Genomic DNA, 16,336 nt, shown 5'->3' with positions numbered 1-16,336 from the left:
CTATAAAATTTTACTCTAAACACAATATTTTAGCTGGCTTATGTCCCAAGGGCTTAGTAGAGTGTAAAGAAATACACTGAATGGGTATCCTGTTAAGCTGGCCATACACGTGGCGATCTCACGATGTTTCGTACGACCGTCGGTCGCACGAAACATCGTCAGATCCGCCACACACCATTCAGGGCTGAATCGGCAGGTAAGGAGGTAGAAACAATAGGATTTCTACCTCCTTCTGCCGATTCAGCTCTGAAGGGAGAATTTTGGTCAGGCGCCTTCTATGGCGCCCGATCAAAATTTTCTAACTTGGCCGATCGGCGAGCCGACCGATTTCAGCAGCTTCCTGCGATATCGGTCGGCTCGCTGACATGCCATACACGCACCGATTATCGTACGAAACGAGGTTTCGTACGATAATATCGGTGCGTGTATGGCCACCTTTAGTGCTCTGTTTTATCATTACTAATCTAGTCTTCTATTTACTCTTAGGGATCTATTCATCAAAGTACAAGTTTCATTCTCGAATTGGGAAAAATTCGGGTTAAATACGATAATTTCTGATGATTGTAAACATCACGAAAATGCTTACGAAAAAAACTTATTAGTCACGATATTGTATTGGCGATCCGAAAGTCACAAAATTTTCGTATCTGAACGATCGTAAACAGCAGGAAAACCTTTCCGACTTTGATCCTTCTGTGCATGATTTTGGAAGCCTCCCATAGTACTCAATGGCACTCTGCAGCTCCAACCTGGCCCAAGGAAAGTCTCCCATAGTACTCAATGGCACTCTGCAGCTCCAACCTGGCCCAAGGAAAGTCACAATATCTAAGCTTGAATGAATCCGAAACTTTCGTACTCGGTGCGACAATACGATTTTGCCACACAAATTTTGTGGCAAAGTACGAAAAAGTTGCGCAAAATACGTAGAACTCGCAGAAAATACACACAGTACGATCAAATACAATTTTTTTGTAATTCGTACCTGTCGTACTTAAATAAATAGACCCCAAAATGTCCAATATATTTTCTTTTGCTTTGCTTCATTTTGGGGTTGTGTTTCGGTTGAGATCATTGCCTTGTGTCATCAAAGCTGGACTGTAAAGAAAGTAAATGGAATATATGCATTAATATGTCAATACTTAGAAGCAATTGGTAGTGCTGATACTTGAATGTCAGTGACCTGGGGTATTATGATTTAAGACTAGGTAAAATCATAACTAGAAAGGCCTCATGTCCCTGTAGCTGATCGATACCTTTTTTTACCTTGATAGTCTGTATATTGCCTGCACTCTCCGACTTTCATAAACGCTATATTTTGCCTATTGCGGCCGCTATGTTGGATATTTAAATTAGTCCAACATGGTACCGCGTAAGGAAATGCGCATGTGAAATCTTCTCCCTCCCCTTAGACGCGTGCGCGACCTACTCTACCCTGCTTGTAAAATTCAGAGCACGCTCACAGCATATGTTAAATGTGCATGCGCTTACTGAGTAGCTGGTCTCGGTGCAGGAGTGATGCATTATGGGAATCTTCATTACAGAGCTCAGCTTGTTTTCTTCCTGTTTGGCTTCTGATCATCTGAACAGGCGAGATATGGGGAGACTTAAGGGCACTATTGAGATAACTGAAGGTATGCCTGCAACTTGAGATTAGCTCTTTATTAGCTTTTCCTTCTCCTTTAATAAGGACACTATGGGAAATGTAATTTCTGTATTTTAGGGTTCTTGAATAATAGGTGTCCAGATACTAGATCCTATGCCTCTATGACTATAATTATGAAACCCAAGTATCTTATATAAATGAACATGTACACACACCAAGCATACCTTATGGATCATTTTAAAACACTCGCTTAACAAGGCTAAAGTACTAAGACCTAAACTTGCAGTATCTTTATTTGAACATTCATCCTGAGTATTTTACCTTATAAATGCTAATAGTATTGTTCATACATTAAAGAACAGGATTTGCAGTTGATCTTCATTAATTAATAAGCTTTCAAATGGGGGTCACTGACCCCAGCAGTGAAAAAATCTATTTCTGCATACTGTTTTATTGGTATTGTTATTTTTTATTATTATTTATCTTTATTTTCATATCCTGTCCTATTCATATTCCTGTCTTTCATTTAAACCACTGCCTGGTTGCTAAAGCAAACAAGAACTTAGCAACCAGACAGCTGCCGAATTTCCAAACTGGAGAGCTGCTGAAGAGAAAGCTACATAAATAAAAAACCATAAAAAATGAAAACCATTTGCAAATTGTCTCAGAATATCAATATCTATGCCATTCTTAAAATTCATTTGAAAGTGAACAACCCCTTTAAAAGAAATATATTGCACCACTAGAACCAAGACCACAATGGACCAAGACTTCAGGACCTAAATGATACCACTTGCTTACATATTGTGGGGGTTTAGCTGGTAGCAGCCGGTAGCGGATGACAATCTGGGCTTCACAGATGAGACAGGCAACTCTGGTTTGCAACAAAATGATCAGGCTCCTGCCTGTGCTTTATTTCCCACAGCAAAACAATATCACAGCTTTGTGTTTGCAAGTAACAAACAAAAACAAAAAGTCTCACCAGACTGTAGTTTCCATGAATGTGCCCAGCAGTCCATCTCTGGAGTCCAGAATCAGGGGAGTTTGCATTCAGTGCTATCGGCCCCTCACAGCCTCTCTCAGGTACTGAAGCCCCCTTTGCTGTGTAATCCCACAGCCCTCTTTTTTGCTGCTCACCTGAAGCCTAATCAGGCAGCTCCCTACAGCTGGCCAACTGAAATGTTAATTGGAGGAATGGAAGGTCCTTCCTGCTCTCCCTCCATTCACTCCAGGGACCTATTAATTTGGCTTTTCCTAAGCCAGTAACTTGCAAACATCATTAGCTTCTGCAAAACCAGGCATTTCACCTGGTGCTACTTGTATCCCACCTTCAACACTGGTGGAAAATACACCAAACAATGATCTTTTCCATTGCATCTCTTACTATAGTTACCTAATTAAAGTGAGTTTAAAAAAAGACAAGTTAACCAAATATAACCTTTATGTATGATCCCCCAGTTGCCACACTAGCAAATGCTTGTCCTAATCTGCTCACTGGAGTGTACTGTAGATGAGGGTTATTCCTGTTCAAGTTAATTGAGTGGTTTTGGGCTGTGCTAAAATTGCCCAAAACACTGTGTGCCACTACCATATTTACTAAAGTTTTTAATAAGCACCAAAAAAAAACAAAAAGAGCTACTTGGCCACTGATATTATAATATATAATAAATGCAGATTTGGGGTGTATTTGTCTTACTGTAGACATACTAAAATTCATAAATCTGGTTTAGTTTCTCATTGCAATAGATAATTAGCTGTGAGTGGTCAAAAGCCATAAAAATAATCTGATCCTTTGTCATGTTACTACTTTAGAGTACATTGGGCCAGATTCAATTCCATGAGGAAATGTTATCATGTAAAAATGTATTGGCAAGAATCAGTTTTGAAAAAAATAATTTTTCTCCTAATTGAGGTCCATGTTTTTCTTATAGACTTCTTCCCTCCCACGTAGAAAAAACTATTTTAAAGGGAAATATTTATAAAATAGATGAGAATTTAAAGCAAAATGAATGCATGTAATTGGCAAATACTGTGAATTTAAAGGTATGCCAGTACTGAAGAAAGATTAGCTTGTTACAGCATATTCATATTTATACTGTATACTGGTATACTCTATTGATGAATATGTAATTTATATTGAATGCAGTCATTATTAGTTCTATCTCAATATACTGAATATCAGCAAGTAGAAAAAAGTTAGTCTTTTGTCTCTGTGAACTGTAAATAAAGTAATAACAGCAGCAGTATATATCTTACATACCATAAATGTGGGTATATTATCCCCGACACAAGGAACTCTCGACCCTGCTTCTGGAAAGCTTAGAAAGTACTTGGCCTGAATCAGTTTACTAAAGAGCCCAAGTTTCAATGCCTGCAAAGATAACAGAGAGAATCACAAATAAATACAGTTTTATACAGTAGAACCCCCATTTTAAGTTTTTCAAGGGACCAGAAAAAAATGGTGCAAAATCTGGGAAAATGTAAAATCAGGGAAGTTTATTATGTGTTATATATTAGTGGGACCACAAAATTATGGTGTAAAATGCAGGAAAACTTACAATCAGGGGATGTAAAATTGAGGTTTCACTGTATTATTATATTATTTTCTGGGAACATGTAAAATCTGGGGGGAAAAAACCACAGGTTGAGAGTTGAGAAAAAAATGTAAATTGGGGGGAAACGTGACATCCAGGGACAGATTTTTACTTTGCAAAATACAAAGAGGTTTGATTACTGTATGACCTTATATTTCTGACCTCCTGCAAACCTCCGACTCCTGCCATACATAGTAGATTCTCGTCCTCTGGATAAACACAGGCCGAGATTCCACCCCTGTGCTCCAACGTCTACTTAAGTGTGAAAGTGCATACTCGAGCAGTTTTGTGCCAAATTCACTCTGTGCGCCTGCACCCAGAGCCATTACATCAGGCCGTGTCATGCGCACAGAGTGAATTTGGGCACAAAACTGCTTGAGTATGCATTTTCACACTGAAATCCACCACATGCGTGTCAGAACAACCAGTCTATCCAGATAGCGGAAATTAAGCACATAGTATTTTGCAGATATAGGAGGTGAATTCATATAGGAAGAGTTAAAAAAAAATTTTATTCAGTTGAAGTAATATATTTGTTTATGGCCAGAACACTTCTATTTTACTTCAAAAAATTTAATTTTAATATCAAAAAGTTGTAGTAAGACAGTTTCACCACCCTCTTAGAATTTGCCTAATTCTCATCAGCAGGTATGCCTTACATTATATATATTATCCATTTTTACCCTTAATGACTTTAAAGTTTAGTGCACTGAAGTAAATGTAGCTAACTGAACCATCTACTGTATATATTCATTTTTCTCTATTCAGCCTTGTGTTTTATTGCACATCCTACAAACCAAGATTCAGTAGACATCACATTTACAAAACATTTAAACATTCAGATCTAACTTTTGATTTTGATGTAATGTTTTCTTTTTTAACTGAGATAGGTCTTTGCATGCCTAATTTGCTAAGAATCTCTTTAAAGTGACCAAATGACTTAAGCAAAGTAAAGATTATATCCTAACATCATGCACAACCTGATATCATGGCTGTATATGCTCTGTGCAGAAGCCAAAAGAGCAGGAGGAGCAGAACCAGCACCAGTTGGTACCAGAGAGTTGAGGTGAGTAAAAAGAACACTGTATGCCTATAAAAATAGATTATGGGCCAGATTTAAGTAGGTCAGAAAGACCTATGTCCATTCAGTTCCAAAGTCCCATAGACCAAGATGCAGTTCAGTGAGAAAAACTTTTTTTTCACCTGTTTATCACATGAAAACTCTATTGGAGTATATGGAAAAAAACTGTAACTGAATTTTTTTCACATGACAAGTTTTCAAATGATAAACCATTAAATAATATTGATTTGAATCTGTCTCAGAGTTTCATCATCCATTAAAACAATCCTACTGTTAAACACTGTTCTTTTGTTTAGTAGGGCTCTTCCCTTTGGCAGGTAGAACTAGGATAGGGTTTGTTTTGTACCCCTTCCCCTATATGTTTTCATTTAACCCTGCATGTAGGTGGGAATGGTCTGATAAATTAATTTGGATGATCACCCCAAGATAAAGGCCAAGATATTGCATTCATTCTGTAAATATAGTACGTCTTAGACCTTATCCACTGCTTCCATTCATTGAAGCCAGTCATATGTAGAGTTAATTGTGAAACAGCTAATTACTAGAAGGAAATAATAAATAAATAATTTGTGTGCGAGTGCTTGTAGGTTAGTCTTGCATTACTTTGTATAAAACTGATCTCACCTTAAACCCATAGTTAAAAATAATCACAGTCACTTACCAAGATGATTAGTAGAGCAATAGTAAGGGCCATGAAAATACATAACATGATTAAAGAAACTAAGTGGCTTGGAGTAAGATTGTGAGTTGAAATGCCACCCAGAGTATGGTTACTGTCTGTAAGAAAAAAGTTTATATGATTATGGTGATAAAATGATAAATGCTTCTAAATTGAGTAAATCTTTCTGTGTGCATGTATTACAGTATATCCATATACTTTATATTTCTTTCAAACACTGTATATTGGTGTACATTGCTCTCTATCATAATCATCTAGATAAAAAGTTAATGATGTATTAAAGTAAAACTACATTTGATGTTGGGACAGGGTAGCTAAATTCCTGTAAAGCTAGCAGTTGAAGAAGATGTAGACCTTGCAATGATCATAGACCTGGACTAGTTGGAGAGCACTGGTCTTGGAACCAATGCTTGTAGCAAAACTAAAGGTGACCACACATGGGCAGGTTTCAGCTGCCGATTTGGGTCCTTTAGATCAATTATGCAGCTTATCTGCCCATTTATGGGCACCCCGATGGCCTACTGAACCGATATCTAGCCTAAAATTGGCTGATTTAGATCAAGCAGGTTTGATTGTCCCATCGTATTGGGTACCAGCTTGTCACGTTGATCTGGTCCTTGGTCCAACAGCCCATATGCCGCCATTTTAATTTCATCATTTGGCCTCAGGGCAAAGTGACTGAATTAGCCTGATATGGCCCACCATAGGTGGGCATATCAGGAGACGAACCGCTCGTTTGGTGACCTTGCAGTGTTGGTGAAGATTTTCCTAGAGGTTGGCACTCTTCAATCCAGCAATTAGTGACAATTTTTCAAGATAGTCGCACAGACACCACGTTTCATGCAAGAAAGAGGATTAGTCATTTTATTTTGACCAATCGAGGGGCACAACCATTCTGATGAAGGGAGGGTTGCACCCCCCAAAAGTAAAATTGCTTGCACAAAGTAAAAATCATTTCAGTTGATTTGAACAGATATAGAATTCTGTAATTTATTCATGGCTGTTATGTATTTTGTGCAGTATTGTTATAGTTGTAGGTTTAGCAGCTGAATTTCCATGTGTCTTATATACTTTATGGTGACCAAATACTTTTACCTGGCCTAAGATGAGAAATCTGCTTTATGATTTTTTAATATAACTTCTTACCATTGAATTCACTTCTGGAAATCAACATATTGTAGAATGCATGCATCGAGTTATTGGTTTTTAAGGCATGGGAAAAGGCTGTAATAAGTTCTTCAGTTAAAGGTACTGAAAAATTGATAGCAAGCTCCAAGGTAAATGATTCATTCCTGAGAGCAAAGAGAAATGGTTATAACTGTAGTGAAATCATAATGTTTAATAGACAAAAATATATCTCTCATTTGCTTAAATGTGAAGTAGAGTCCATGATTAGCTTGAGGCTACAAATGGGATGGCATCCCCAATCTAACTGGCACCTCTGCTTCACTCCAAACAGAGCAGTTACTTTATTAAAAATAAATGTAACACTGTAAGAATATCTGTCATGTGCTTTGTTTTTCTTTGTTGTTGAACTGAGAATATTGTATTTTGATCAGCAGATTGGCCTTTTCACAACTCACATCAGAGGAAGCCAGCTGCAGCCCCAGCCACACTAATATCCTCCAATATCAATTAAACTGCAACAGTTGCCTGACAGGAAATGCCAGTGGAGAAAACTCTACAATCTCTAAAACCTTCATATAATGGTGCTTCTGCGATTTATCGTATTTTAAGTATGTGAGTTAGACTCTACACAGGTAAGCATCCAAAGGCAAGCAGGCTGTAGGAGTCAGCTCTGCCTACAGCAGAACAATTGAACCCGTTAAGTATACCTCCCAACTGTCCTGATTTTCACAGGACAGTCCCTCTTTTGGCAGCTCAACCTGCAGTCCCTCATTTCCCTTTGACCTCCTGCACTGAAGCTAAAAAAGATACAAATTTAATCAAAAGTAGCTTTTGGTAGAGAGCCCAGAAATCTTAATGAGCGTCACCTGCACTTAGAAACATTGTTTCTCACTTTTAATTAAATAAGTGGGCTTTTGGCAGAGAGCCTAGGAAGGTAAAAAGCCCCCCTACTGAGATACAATTGTAACTAATAAGCTAAACAGGTCTCTTGGAGGAACTGAGACTTGCAGCTTAGAGGGCAATTTCCCCTTTTTCAGCAAAACTGTAATAACACATAAAACAGGACCCCAAAACCCCCAGAAATGTGTTCCAACTTTAAATAACCTGCCAAATTTAGTAAAATTGGTGTGGTATTTAGGTTTCGGTCAAAAAAAATTTGCAGCGCGCGGCATATATTTTTGTCCATCTTTCCGTTTTCAAAATGTTGGGAGGTATGCTTTAAAGGAACAGTAACACCAAAAAATTTAAGTGTATAAAAGTAACTAAAATATAATGTGCTGCTGCCCTGCACTGGTAAAAGTTGTGTGTTTACTTCAGAAAGTCTACTATAATTTATATAAATAAGCTGCTATGTAGCCATGGAGGCAGCCATTCAAAGGAGAAAAGGCACAGGCACATAGCAGATAACAGATAAAACACTATTGTATTCCACAGAGCTTATCAGTTATCTGCTATGTAACCTGTGCCTTTTCTCCTTTTTTCCAGCTTGAATGGCTGCCCCCGTGGCTACACAGCAGCTTATTATATAAATTATAGTAGTGTTACTGTAGCAAACACACCAGTTTTACCAGTGCAGGGCAACAGTGCATTATATTTTTATTACTTTAAAGCTCTTTTATTTTTTAGTGTTACTGTTCCTTTAAGTTCCAGTAAACTTGCAGGGCAGACATATAAAGTTAATTACAGCAGCTTCTCATAATTTACAGCAATTCATTTACAATCAATTCTTCTGCAAAATGGAGGCTGCTATCAGTGGGGGGTCCCAGGGGACAGATGTCACAGGCCATTAGTACCCACAATCCACCTCTATCAGCACCATCTTTCGTGCCTGCAACCATGCTACTAGGTATTACATCAGTTACCACAGCTCAGCCTGAACCCCACAAAGAAGGGTAGAAAGGCCCTAGGAACGCTGCTAGAGGCTTGGCCCACTTTTTTAAATGGACACACCACAATAAGAAGTATGTCAGAGACTTAAATATGGATAGTTTGCCTGGCTGCATGAACACAAATATGATAATATGTAAGTTTAGGATTCTCTTCAGGTTATCAGCTTGTTAAGATATTATTTCTTTATTATAAATAAGCCCCATATATGTATTGTCAGGATTCTTAGCAGTGTAATCTTGGTAACTCACTGGGGCATGGAGAAATTTTAGTTGACAAATAGACAGCCTTTGGCAATACAAATGTTACAGAATTACAACTCCCCAACAAGTAGCAGCTGGAGTGCCTCATATTCTGCATCAACCATAGTGACAAAGTTTGCCAAGCCTCTGTATGCTAACACTTGTAACACTTTTCACAAAAAGAGTTCTTGCAAAGACTTCTATTCTATTGTCCATTCACACTATAGAACAGTCAAAATGATATGTAGCATAAAAGTTTTGCAACCCAAGCTGTGTGTAAATTCATCCCTCTGGCATCACCTGACCTACTAAAAAAAACATTTCATTAAAGACTTTATTCACAGTTGCAACTGTTCGTACATTTAGTCTTGTGACGTCATCACACTTACTGAATATTAGTCACCAATACATGGTCTATCTTGAAATGATCTCTTTGAATTGGTGCAACCTATTGGAAAGAAAATCACTGTATTAAAGTTTTAACTCAGGTGCACTGAAATATTTACAGTTTGTTATTCCTGCCAAAACCACTCAAAAAGTACTTATTATTGCAGGCACTAACTTTACGCTCTTGGTAAATGCCTCTATGTGAAAAAGCTAAACTAAAGTCTAGGCAAACCTTGTTACCAGAACTGTGACTGTCTGGCCTTTTGTGTTAAGGTGGCCATACATGTTGCGATATACTCGCCAAACGAGTTTATCTTCTCCCGATATACCCACCTAAGTAAGTGGAGATACACCCATTCATTTGAGTACTGTCAGTTAGTTTTTGTATAGGTTATGAAGCATGGGGTATCATAGAGTGGGCCAGATTCAAATCAATGAAAAAACATTATTTTATGGTTTATAATGTAAAAACTTATGGTCAAGATTCAATTTGAAAAGGTAAAAACTTTTCTCCTTATTCAGTTCCGATTTTTTCCCCATAGACCTTAATAGTGTTGAACTTAAAGGAGAAGGAAAGGCATTTTGGCATTTTACTATGTATTACTTTATATAGATTAGCCATATTAGTGCCTCCTAGAACACTATATTTTGCAGAAATCTTTCTCATACCTAAATAGCCATAGAAGCTGTTGTATTGTAAGAGTTGTATTTAGCTACCAGAAATAGTTAAGCAGGAGAGACCGGATAGGTTGGCTAGCTCCCCAAACCACCTCTTAATTTTCAGTTCCTAGTATCATCAAGTGAACAAAATATGCCCAAATACCTTACTGAAATACAAGGCATATGAAGCAATGAATATGGTTTTACTGGTTTGTAAGATGCTTTATTATAGTATGACAGGTAGGTATAAAGCTAGAATAAATTATATCCAAATATGTAGATACTCACCAGTTCTGGAGGTGTAAGCAATAAGCTGGTAGATGACAGAATGTTACCCTTAGATGAAGTTAATGCAATGTTCTCTTTTGTGAGGGGGCTAGCATTTGTTAATACTCTGGTTACAAACAGAGATGTTCTTGTTGATAATGTGGTTTTAGGAATATTTTCAGAAGCAGTAAATTTGTATTTAGTGTGTTTAGCTGATATAATGCTGGTTTGAGTTGGAAGATCAGCATCTAATGTGATATCAGATGGAAGGCTTGCAGCTGGTGTAGCACTGTTTTTTCCTGGATGGCTGCTTTCAGATTTAGTAATTTGTGAAGTGGTGGTTTTAGGTAGGACTCTAGTTTGTTGACTGACCATTTTAGATAAGGTTGTTGGCAAGCTGGGTGTAGTAGGAAAACTTTTAGATGGTGTACGGACAAATTCATGTATAGGGCTGATGCTTATTGTAAAATCAGATGCAGGACTAGCAGTAGGTGAAATGCCGACATCAGATGTTGTTCCGGGAGAAGTCATGGTCATTGGTGAAGTGTTCAATTTCGATGAAGAACTAATAGGTTGTGTTGGGGCAGTATTAGATAAGGTGTCTGGAACTGATATGTTGCTGGTATGGGATGGATAGCTAGGATTTGTCATCATGATACTTTGATCTGTTGCACTTTTAAACAGTGTAGGGTTGGTCTGTAATGGGCCCATAGTTGGAAAAATATTTATATCAATGGATTTTATATTTTGAGATGAAGATACGGTTAGTAGTTCAGTTCTGTATTCACGTGTAAAGCTTTTTGTTACTGCAGTGCTGTTTCGAGACTGAATGCTAATATTTTTTAAATTGCTACTTTCAAAGACAGATTTAGTAGCATGTAAAGTGGTAACTTCAGTGGTGCCATCCATTTTTGGTGCAGTGTTGGTATCAGATGAAAGACTGGTAGATTGCACTCTGCTAACATTACTTGTCAGACTTTTATATATGAATGTGAATGTTTTAGAAGTACTGGAGTCTGGGGTAATAGTTGGTTCAGTCATTTTGCTGCTAGTTGATGCAGAGCTATCCTCAGTTATCCTCAGTTTGCTGAATTCAGATAAAGAACTACTAGATAGCATGTTGTCATTTTCTGATGTAATTTCAATTGTGCCATCCATTTTTGGTGCAGTTTTAGAATCAGATGAGGGACTGGTAGATTGCAGGCTGCTAACATTATTTGTAGGATTCTTATCTCTAAAAGTAAATGTTTTAGAAGAAGTATGAAAGCCTGGGGTATTTGTTGGTTCAGTCATTTTGCTGCTAGTTGATGCAGAGTTATCCTCAGTTATGGATCTCATTTTAGTTAGAAAAGAGGTAGGTCCTAGAACACCAGTATTTGCAAATGAAAATTTACTATTTGGTGCAGTGCTTGTTTCAGGTAAGGATGCAATAGATGGTATGCTGCTAGAAGAATTTCTGGAATTTGGCTGAGTGACTTTTGTAGATCTGCGGCTTGTGGAGTTCATAGTTGGTATGAAGCCAACGTCTAGTGCTGAGCTTGTTTCAAGTATTTTGTTAATTTCATACATGGAGCTCATAGTTATTGTAGTATTGATTTTAAATGGAGAGTGAGTAGTTTGTAACATACTGGATTCAGCTTTAGAATTACTAGATGGTATGTTGTCAATTTCTGTTGCCGTTTCAATCCTTCCACTCATTTTTTGCGCATTGTTGGGATCGGATGAGGGACTGGTAGATTGCAGGCTGCTAACTCTATTTGTAAGACTCTCATTTATGAAAGTGAATGTTTTAGATGAAGTACTGATGTCTGGGCTAATAGTTGGTTTGGTCATTTTGCTGCTAGTTAATGCAGAGTTATCCACAGTTATAAATCTGTTGGAATCTGTGGGTTCAATAGATTGTGAGCTTTTAGTAGAATTTCTGGAATTTGGCAGAGTGACTTTTGTAGATCTGCTGATACCAGAGTGCGTAGTTGGTATAATATCAATGTCCAGTAAACTTGTATGGGGTATTCTGTTAATTTCAGATGTAGAGCTCATAGGTATTGTAGCATTGATTTTAAAAGGAGAGTGAGTATTTTTTAACATGCTGGATTTAGATAAAGAACTACTAGATAACTTGTCATTTTCTGATGTAATTTCAATTGTGCCATCCATTTGTGTTGCAGTGTTGGAATCAGATGAGGGACTGGTAGATTGCAGGCTGCTAACTCTATTTGTAGGATTCTCATCTTTAAAAGTGAATGTTTTAGAAGAAATACGGAAGCCTGGGGTATTTATTGGTTCAGTCATTTTGCTGCTAGTTGATGCAGAGTTATCCTCAGTTATGGATCTCATTTTAGTTAGAAAAGAGGTAGGTCCTAGAACACCAGTATTTGCAAATGAGAATCTACTATTTGGTGCAGTGATTGTTTCAGGTAAGGATGCAATAGACGGTAAGCTGTTAGTAGAATTTCTGGAATTTGGCTGAGTGACGTTTGTAGATCTGCTTGTCGAGTTCATAGTTGGTATGAAGCCAATGTCTAGTGCTGAGCTTGTTTCAAGTATTTTGTTAATTTCATACATGGAGCTCATAGTTATTGTAGTATTGATTTTAAAAGGAGAGTGAGTATTTTTTAACATGCTGGATTTAGATAAAGAACTACTAGATAACTTGTCATTTTCTGATGTAATTTCAATTGTGCCATCCATTTGTGTTGAAGTGTTGGAATCAGATGAGGGACTGGTAGATTGCAGGCTGCTAACTCTATTTGTAGGATTCTCATCTTTAAAAGTGAATGTTTTAGAAGAAGTACGGAAGCCTGGGGTATTTGTTGGTTCAGTCATTTTGCTGCTAGTTGATGCAGAGCTATCCTCAGTTATCCTCAGTTTGCTGAATTCAGATAAAGAACTACTAGATAGCATGTTGTCATTTTCTGATGTAATTTCAATTGTGCCATCCATTTTTGGTGCAGTTTTGGAATCAGATGAGGGACTGGAAGATTGCAGACTGCTAACTCTATTTGTAGGATTCTCATCTCTAAAACTGAATGTTTTAGAAGTACGGAAGCCTGGGGTATTTGTTGGTTTAGTCATTTTGCTGCTAGTTGATGCAGAGTTATCCTCAGTTATGGATCTCATTTTAGTTAGAAAAGAGGTAGGTCCTAGAACACCAGTATTTGCAAATGAGAATCTACTATTTGGTGCAGTGATTGTTTCAGGTAAGGATGCAATAGACGGTAAGCTGTTAGTAGAATTTCTGGAATTTGGCTGAGTGACGTTTGTAGATCTGCTTGTCGAGTTCATAGTTGGTATGAAGCCAATGTCTAGTGCTGAGCTTGTTTCAAGTATTTTGTTAATTTCATACATGGAGCTCATAGTTATTGTAGTATTGATTTTAAATGGAGAGTGAGTAGTTTGTAACATACTGGATTCAGCTTTAGAATTACTAGATGGTATGTTGTCAATTTCTGTTGCTGTTTCAATCCCGCCACTCATTTTTTGCGCATTGTTGGGATCGGATGAGGGACTGGTAGATTGCAGGCTGCTAACTCTATTTGTAAGACTCTCATTTATGAAAGTGAATGTTTTAGATGAAGTACTGATGTCTGGGCTAATAGTTGGTTTGGTCATTTTGCTGCTAGTTAATGCAGAGTTATCCACAGTTATAAATCTGTATGAATTTGTGGGTTCAATAGATGTTGAGCTTTTAGTAGAATTTCTGGAATTTGTCAGAGTGACTTTTGTAGATCTGCTGATTCCAAAGTGCGTGGTTGGTATAATATCAATGTCCAGTGAGCTTGTATGGGGTATTCTGTTAATTTCAGATGTAGAGCTCATAGGTATTGTAGCATTGATTTTAAAAGGAGAGTGAGTATTTTTTAACATGCTGGATTTAGATAAAGAACTACTAGATAACTTGTCATTTTCTGATGTAATTTCAATTGTGCCATCTATTTTTGGTGCAGTGTTGGAATCAGATGAGGGACTGGTAGATTGCAGACTGTTAACTCTATTTGTAGGATTCTCATCTCTAAAAGTTAATGTTTTCGAAGTACGGTAGCCTGGGGTATTTGTTGGTTCAGTCATTTTGCTGCTAGTTGATGCAGAGTTATCCTCAGTTATGGATCTCATTTTAGTTAGAAAAGTGGTAGATTCTAGCACACCAGTATTTGCAAATGAGACTTTACTATTTGGGACATTGCTTGTTTCAGGTATGAGTCTAGTAGACGGTGAGCTGTTAGTATAATTTCTGGAATTTGGCCGAGTGGCTTTTGTAGATCTGCTGCTTGTAGAGTAAATAGTTGGGATAAAGCCAGTGACCAGTGCTGAGTTTGTATGGTGTATTTTGTTAATTTCAGATGTGGAGCTCATAGTTATTGTACCATTAAAAGGAGTGTTATTGTTTTGTAATATGTTGGATTTAGATACAGAACTACTAGATGGTATGTTGACATGTTCGGGTGGCATTTCAGTTGTGCCATTCATTTTTGGTGCAGTTTTGGGATCAGATAAGAAACTTGTAGATTGCAGGCTGCTAATTCTATTTGTTTTTATGAAAGTGCCCAGTGCTGAGCTTGTATGGGGTATTTCAGATGTGGAACTCATAGTTATTTTAACATTGATATTAAATGGAGAGGGAGTATTTTGTAACATGCCGGATTCTGATACAGTGCTACTAAAATTGTCACCAAGCTTTCTAGAAATTGTAGTTTGAGAAAGGAAGCTTGCAGGATGTACAGAGACAGTTTCGGATAAGGTGCTGGTAGTTGATGGTAGTTGATGGTGATTATAGTTGGTAGTGGAGCTGGTACTTCGTAAGTTGTATTTGGAAGTGTAGATGGAGTTTGGAGTATCTTGAGATTCAGAAACAAGGGTTATACTTGTATAAATTCCAGAGCTGGATATGGTAGGTGTTTCATAGGAGGCACTGGGAAAAACAATTCTATGTAATGTTGAAAATATATTCTTTCCTGAAAGCATAAGTCAATGATTAAATGATTTATATTTCTAGATAGTGGTTTAATGAATTTTTAAAAAATATTTTTTAATTTGTTGGAAAAACTGTAGAAATATGTATTTTATAAAAAAAAAAATCCAAATTCCTAAAAAAACTTTATCATTTGAACTGACCTGTGATGCAACAGGTTTAGAGAAATATACATAAATAAGTAGATGAATAAAAAATAAGGACTTCTATCACAGATAAAGCAGTATGGGAGATAAACAGTAGGTCTCAAAGATGAATGTAAGTCAGTAGGTTTAGGATAGATTAATTTTGCATAGTGCCTTATTTCCATGTTTTGAGAAAATTTGCAGTTTGATATTAGATAAGTGTGAAAAATGATACATTGTAACTTACCATCTAATGTAATACTAGAAACATCCAACTTTAGGTTTCCTATGGTACCATTTTTGAAAGTATCAATGAGAAATTTAATAAAGTCTTCCCTCAAGTGGGTATTTGTATGGATGGTAAATGTTATAAGCATTTCCACAATCACTGATCCTTGTCTGAAACAGAATGTGACAATGATATTTTGTGATAGGTGGTCCATTCTCTTGGCTTGTTAAAGTCATAGTTTCACTTTAGATTTAATCAAGTGTGCTCCCACTGCTTTTCCATTGCTGAAAACCCTTAGCCCTTCAGCTGTTATTAAACTATATTTCTTAGAGTCGGCAATAGTCAAAGTGTTCTCTATATAGGTACATCAATAATCTAACAATCCTGCTAATAGCATGTGTATTGGAGGGTTATTTTGCACTTATGTGAGTTAGGCGCATATTTATTATGCTGTGTAAAAAACGGCGAGAAAATTCACCACACAT

General features: G+C 37.2%; 1 protein-coding gene across 1 annotated transcript; it reads right to left on the bottom strand.

Annotated features, from left to right (window-relative positions):
• Positions 1-919: 919 nt before the first annotated feature.
• Positions 920-13,208, bottom strand: LOC116410422 (serine-rich adhesin for platelets-like). Its single transcript, XM_031900917.1, has 5 exons — positions 9,604-13,208; positions 7,104-7,249; positions 5,940-6,055; positions 3,864-3,974; positions 920-1,095 (listed from the first exon to the last, which is right to left on the bottom strand). Exon 1 carries the CDS (start codon positions 13,148-13,150, stop codon positions 10,514-10,516), a length of 2,637 nt encoding a protein of 878 aa, XP_031756777.1. The 5' UTR covers positions 13,151-13,208; the 3' UTR covers positions 920-1,095; positions 3,864-3,974; positions 5,940-6,055; positions 7,104-7,249; positions 9,604-10,513.
• Between the last annotated feature and the right edge of the window lie 3,128 nt (positions 13,209-16,336).

The sequence above is a fragment of the Xenopus tropicalis genome, chromosome 4 (assembly GCF_000004195.4).
Source record: "Xenopus tropicalis strain Nigerian chromosome 4, UCB_Xtro_10.0, whole genome shotgun sequence".
In the NCBI taxonomy this organism is placed as follows: Eukaryota; Metazoa; Chordata; class Amphibia; order Anura; family Pipidae; genus Xenopus; species Xenopus tropicalis.
This window is presented reverse-complemented; position numbering and strand designations above follow the sequence as displayed.